At 33.5% G+C, this 3,851-nt stretch overlaps 2 protein-coding genes across 2 annotated transcripts in view; both read left to right on the top strand.

Moving 5' to 3' along the window:
* The window catches only part of LOC107730989 (coiled-coil-helix-coiled-coil-helix domain-containing protein 2-like), a 7,712-nt gene extending 7,029 nt beyond the window's left edge, over positions 1–683 (top strand). Inside the window, exon 4 of the mRNA XM_016541951.1 lies at positions 353–683. Within this exon, the coding sequence (XP_016397437.1) occupies positions 353–363 (11 nt within the window). The 3' untranslated portion in view covers positions 364–683. The remainder of the gene's footprint in view (positions 1–352) is intronic.
* A 317-nt stretch (positions 684–1,000) lies between these two features.
* The window catches only part of phkg1a (phosphorylase kinase, gamma 1a (muscle)), a 7,711-nt gene continuing 4,860 nt past the window's right edge, over positions 1,001–3,851 (top strand). Inside the window, exons 1-4 of the mRNA XM_016541941.1 lie at positions 1,001–1,167; positions 2,325–2,419; positions 3,311–3,489; positions 3,616–3,670. Coding sequence (XP_016397427.1) covers positions 2,337–2,419; positions 3,311–3,489; positions 3,616–3,670 — 317 coding nt within the window. The 5' untranslated portion in view covers positions 1,001–1,167; positions 2,325–2,336. The remainder of the gene's footprint in view (positions 1,168–2,324; positions 2,420–3,310; positions 3,490–3,615; positions 3,671–3,851) is intronic.

The raw sequence follows: 3,851 nt of genomic DNA, 5'->3' as shown, positions 1-3,851 counted from the left end.
AAAAAATAATACAATTTTATAATAAATCTTTGAAAATCAAAATATGGATTTGAATTTTTAATGTTATTATAACCTAAAGATGCTATGTGAAAGTTTGAAACAGAAAATAGTGGTTTTCATCTTGCCACTTTCTTGGTAAAGAAAACACATTTTTACTCAAATCAATCCAAATGGATTTATAGTGTTTTGGACCCAAACTCTTCATATTTTCTCTTGTTGCAATACATTGTGTATGCGACACAATTTTGTAGATTATGTAGTGGACTTGCCTACATCAGTTTGCTTCAACAACATTCCTTTGCTGTATTTTTTCCATTATCATAGTTTTTCAGTGTTGATTTTCCTCCCACAGGACTGTCATGAGGTTTGGATTGGAGACATGAACACGACTATTCCATAGCCATTCACCGTCTGCTTGCTTCTGGAAAATGATTCCTCTAAAAAATGTATCTCAATCAGATATCAGGGCCTATGTGAAAAATAAAAGTAGAAATGCTGTGTAACATATGTGATGCATAGTATTTATATATCTGGTGTAGATAACTGCAACTTTCTGATTTTTTTTTTTCTGCTCGAGTTACTGTAGAAGAGATCACAGTGTGTATTTCTCTGCAGGAGAATTTGTGATATTATTAAAAATGTTTAATTCAAATGATGTGAATAAAAGGATCAGAAACATTCAAGTGCTGTCATTTTTACCCAGTGTCTATTCAAATATAGCATAGCCTTATTTAAATATAGTCATTTATGCATTTAGCAGACTCTACAGTCATCTCAACCTCTGTAATAAGTTTAGTAGATGTTAAATCATCTCCCATATATGATAGTAGGCTACATTTAAATAAAAGAATCAGTTGTGAATAAATTATTGTTTTTGTAAGAGTAATTAATCGATACAGAAATGTAAGTGTGAACTGGTTTCCTTCTTATTAGAGTGCATAACCGTAAGTGGTAATACGATATGGGACTGTCCTGTCTTTAATACGGCTTTTTATTTTTGGAGCTTGACATTCAGTTGGCCTTTGGGCGCTGTGTTGTTGAAGGCAGCAGAGCCGTCATATCTCGCGGTACATGATCGTAGGAAGGCTGGGATATGGACTGACCGCTGCCTGCACAAATCGACGGAGAGCAACGCTGTTTGTTCAACAGGAGGACTAATAGCGAGGTATGTCGAATTTAGTCGCTGTGGATTCGTGATAGTAATCCGCTCGTGTGAGCAGATGTCCGTTATGCATTTCGCCGCCGTCGTCCATGATGCTGCAGCCCAGGTTGATGCGGAGCTGCTATAAACAACGCGAGTACATAACCAGAGTACATATCCGGGTATTTTGCCAACGCAGAACGCTACAAATAAAAACAGTAACATAAAACATGCTCATGTTTTCTGAGCCGTACTAAATGAAGCCGGATAATAGGATCACTGTACGCTATGTAGCTATAACATGGTGTTTACATGATACTCTAAAGGATACCATGGCATATGTCAGAAATGGTATTGCATGGTATTATTACCGTGGTGTAGAAAAACATCATTGTATTTCTACGGAAAACAAAATCATACAGTTACCTACATTGTTTATGGACATGTGCCATGGCAGTATCATGTAAATACCAAGGTACTTGAATGTGGTAATTATTTAGTACCCTTGTATATTTAAAAGCACCCTGGTAATTCTATCTGATACCTCTATGAAAAGGCTTGAATTGTTGTTTTATTATTATTATTATATTGATAAAGCTTTATTATTTTCAGTGTTTTGTGTTGTTGTTGTTGTTATTATTTGTATTATTAATTAATTGTTATGGTTGTATTATTTGATTATATTATAACTAGTGCTGTCAAACGATTAATCGCGATTAATCGCCTCCAAAATAAGAGTTTTTGTTTACATAATATGTCTGTGTTCTGTGTATATTTATTTTGTATATATAAATACACACACATGCATGTATATATTCAAGAAAAATATGTTATATTTGTATAGTAAATATATAATATAGATTATATAAATATACACATTTAAATACATGTAAATATTTTCAAAATATATACTGTATGATTGGGTATTTATATATACATAATAAATATACACAGTACACACACATATATTATGTAAACAAAAACTTTTATTTTGGAGGCGATTAATCGCGATTAATCGTTTGACAGCACTAGTTATAACCAATATGTTATTAGATGTTGTGATTATTTTGGTTATTTTATAATGAACTTCTAAACATTTATTCTGAGTGTAACAAATGTAAACATGTATGTCTGAACTAGCTGATGTCCTGTAGGTTTGCAGTAACCCAGTTTTCTTCCAGGTGAGTCTATAATAATGGCAAAAGAAGATGAAATTCCTGACTGGGCCGGAGCACAGGACTTCTATGAGAAGTATGATCCAAAGGAGATCCTTGGAAGGTATTGTCATATTGTGCACTATTGTTTTAGTGAAGACCAAAAAATGTTCAGGTCATATTTCACCCCAATTTCTGTAATATTTAATTACATTTATTTTTCATAGTGATTACTTGTTCATTTGTTTTTGTTTTTTCTTTATAATAATCTCAGCAATTTTCAGTAATTTAGTAAACACAAAATACAACTAGAAGTGAATGAAATTTGTGGCACACAAATTTTTGGGCATATTTTTTTAAACTGCATATCGGTTGAAAGTTTTGTCTAATTACTGAAACTAATCAGGTTTGCTTGCCAAGGGACCAAACCATGTGGACCGGTTTTGGTCGACTTCAGTTGAGTTTAACCAAACTGTGTAGCCTGTACCTTTTTTATCTCCAAAAAATCAGTTGTGAAAAAAATGACAATTGTTCTTTTCAATTGACATTATATCTAAATAATTTTTGTAAAATGCATATTTATGAGTGATCTAAATGTATAATTTAAATGTAGAATTTAGAATGCCGTAAACATTGTGACTTATAGATGAATTATCGTAGGGCTCGACAAAGAGAAATATAAATTTGACTCTAGGGCTCATGGTTCCAGAGTTATAAACTAAATGCAAATGTACTTATAATTGCAAATGTTGAATAATAGGCTAGTAATGACATAAAAGTTACTTAACAGGAAGGTGTTAGTGCGCAAGTTTTATTTTCCCTAAAACACATTATACATTTAGGATTCATAACTGATTCTGTGTGTATTATATGCTGTACAATGAGTTAATTGGACAACGTTATACACTGTTTTCTTCAGAAGACAAATAATATGATATGAAATGATTTACTTTGATTTCAAGTGTTTTGGTTATTGAGAGTAGTAGTTCTGTAATTGATGGGGATTGTGTTGCAGAGGGGTGAGCAGTGTGGTTCGCCGCTGCATCCATAAGCGCAACACTCAGGAATATGCAGTCAAGATCATAGACATCACGCCGTCAGATAAGATGAGCCCCGAGGAGATCGAGGAGATCAGAAATGCCACAATAAAAGAGATAGACATCCTCAAGAAAGTGTGTGGACAAGAAAATATCAGTAAGTATCCACACAGTAGCAGCTTTAAATTGTGAAACGTAACGGTATCTTGTTGAGAAAGTAATATATTTTTATTTCTTGAGAGTGTCTCGAATGATTGGAACACGTTGTTTCTTGCCTCTCCAGTTCAACTGAAGGATTCCTTTGAAACGAAAGCTTTCTTCTTCTTAGTGTTTGACTTGTAAGTAGAGTTCATTGATACCATATTCCAGCATACAGTATAAACTCAGCAAAAAAAAAACTTTCTCTCTCATATTCGCTGCTTTTATTTCCAGCAAATTTCGTAACGTGTAAAGTGACGTGACATGTGGCCAAGTATGGTGACCCATACTAGGAATTAGTGCTCTGCATTTAACCCATCC

This window comes from Sinocyclocheilus rhinocerous, unplaced genomic scaffold (assembly GCF_001515625.1).
Source record: "Sinocyclocheilus rhinocerous isolate Xijiao unplaced genomic scaffold, SAMN03320098_v1.1 scaffold1270, whole genome shotgun sequence".
NCBI classification, from domain to species: domain Eukaryota; kingdom Metazoa; phylum Chordata; class Actinopteri; order Cypriniformes; family Cyprinidae; genus Sinocyclocheilus; species Sinocyclocheilus rhinocerous.
This window is presented reverse-complemented; position numbering and strand designations above follow the sequence as displayed.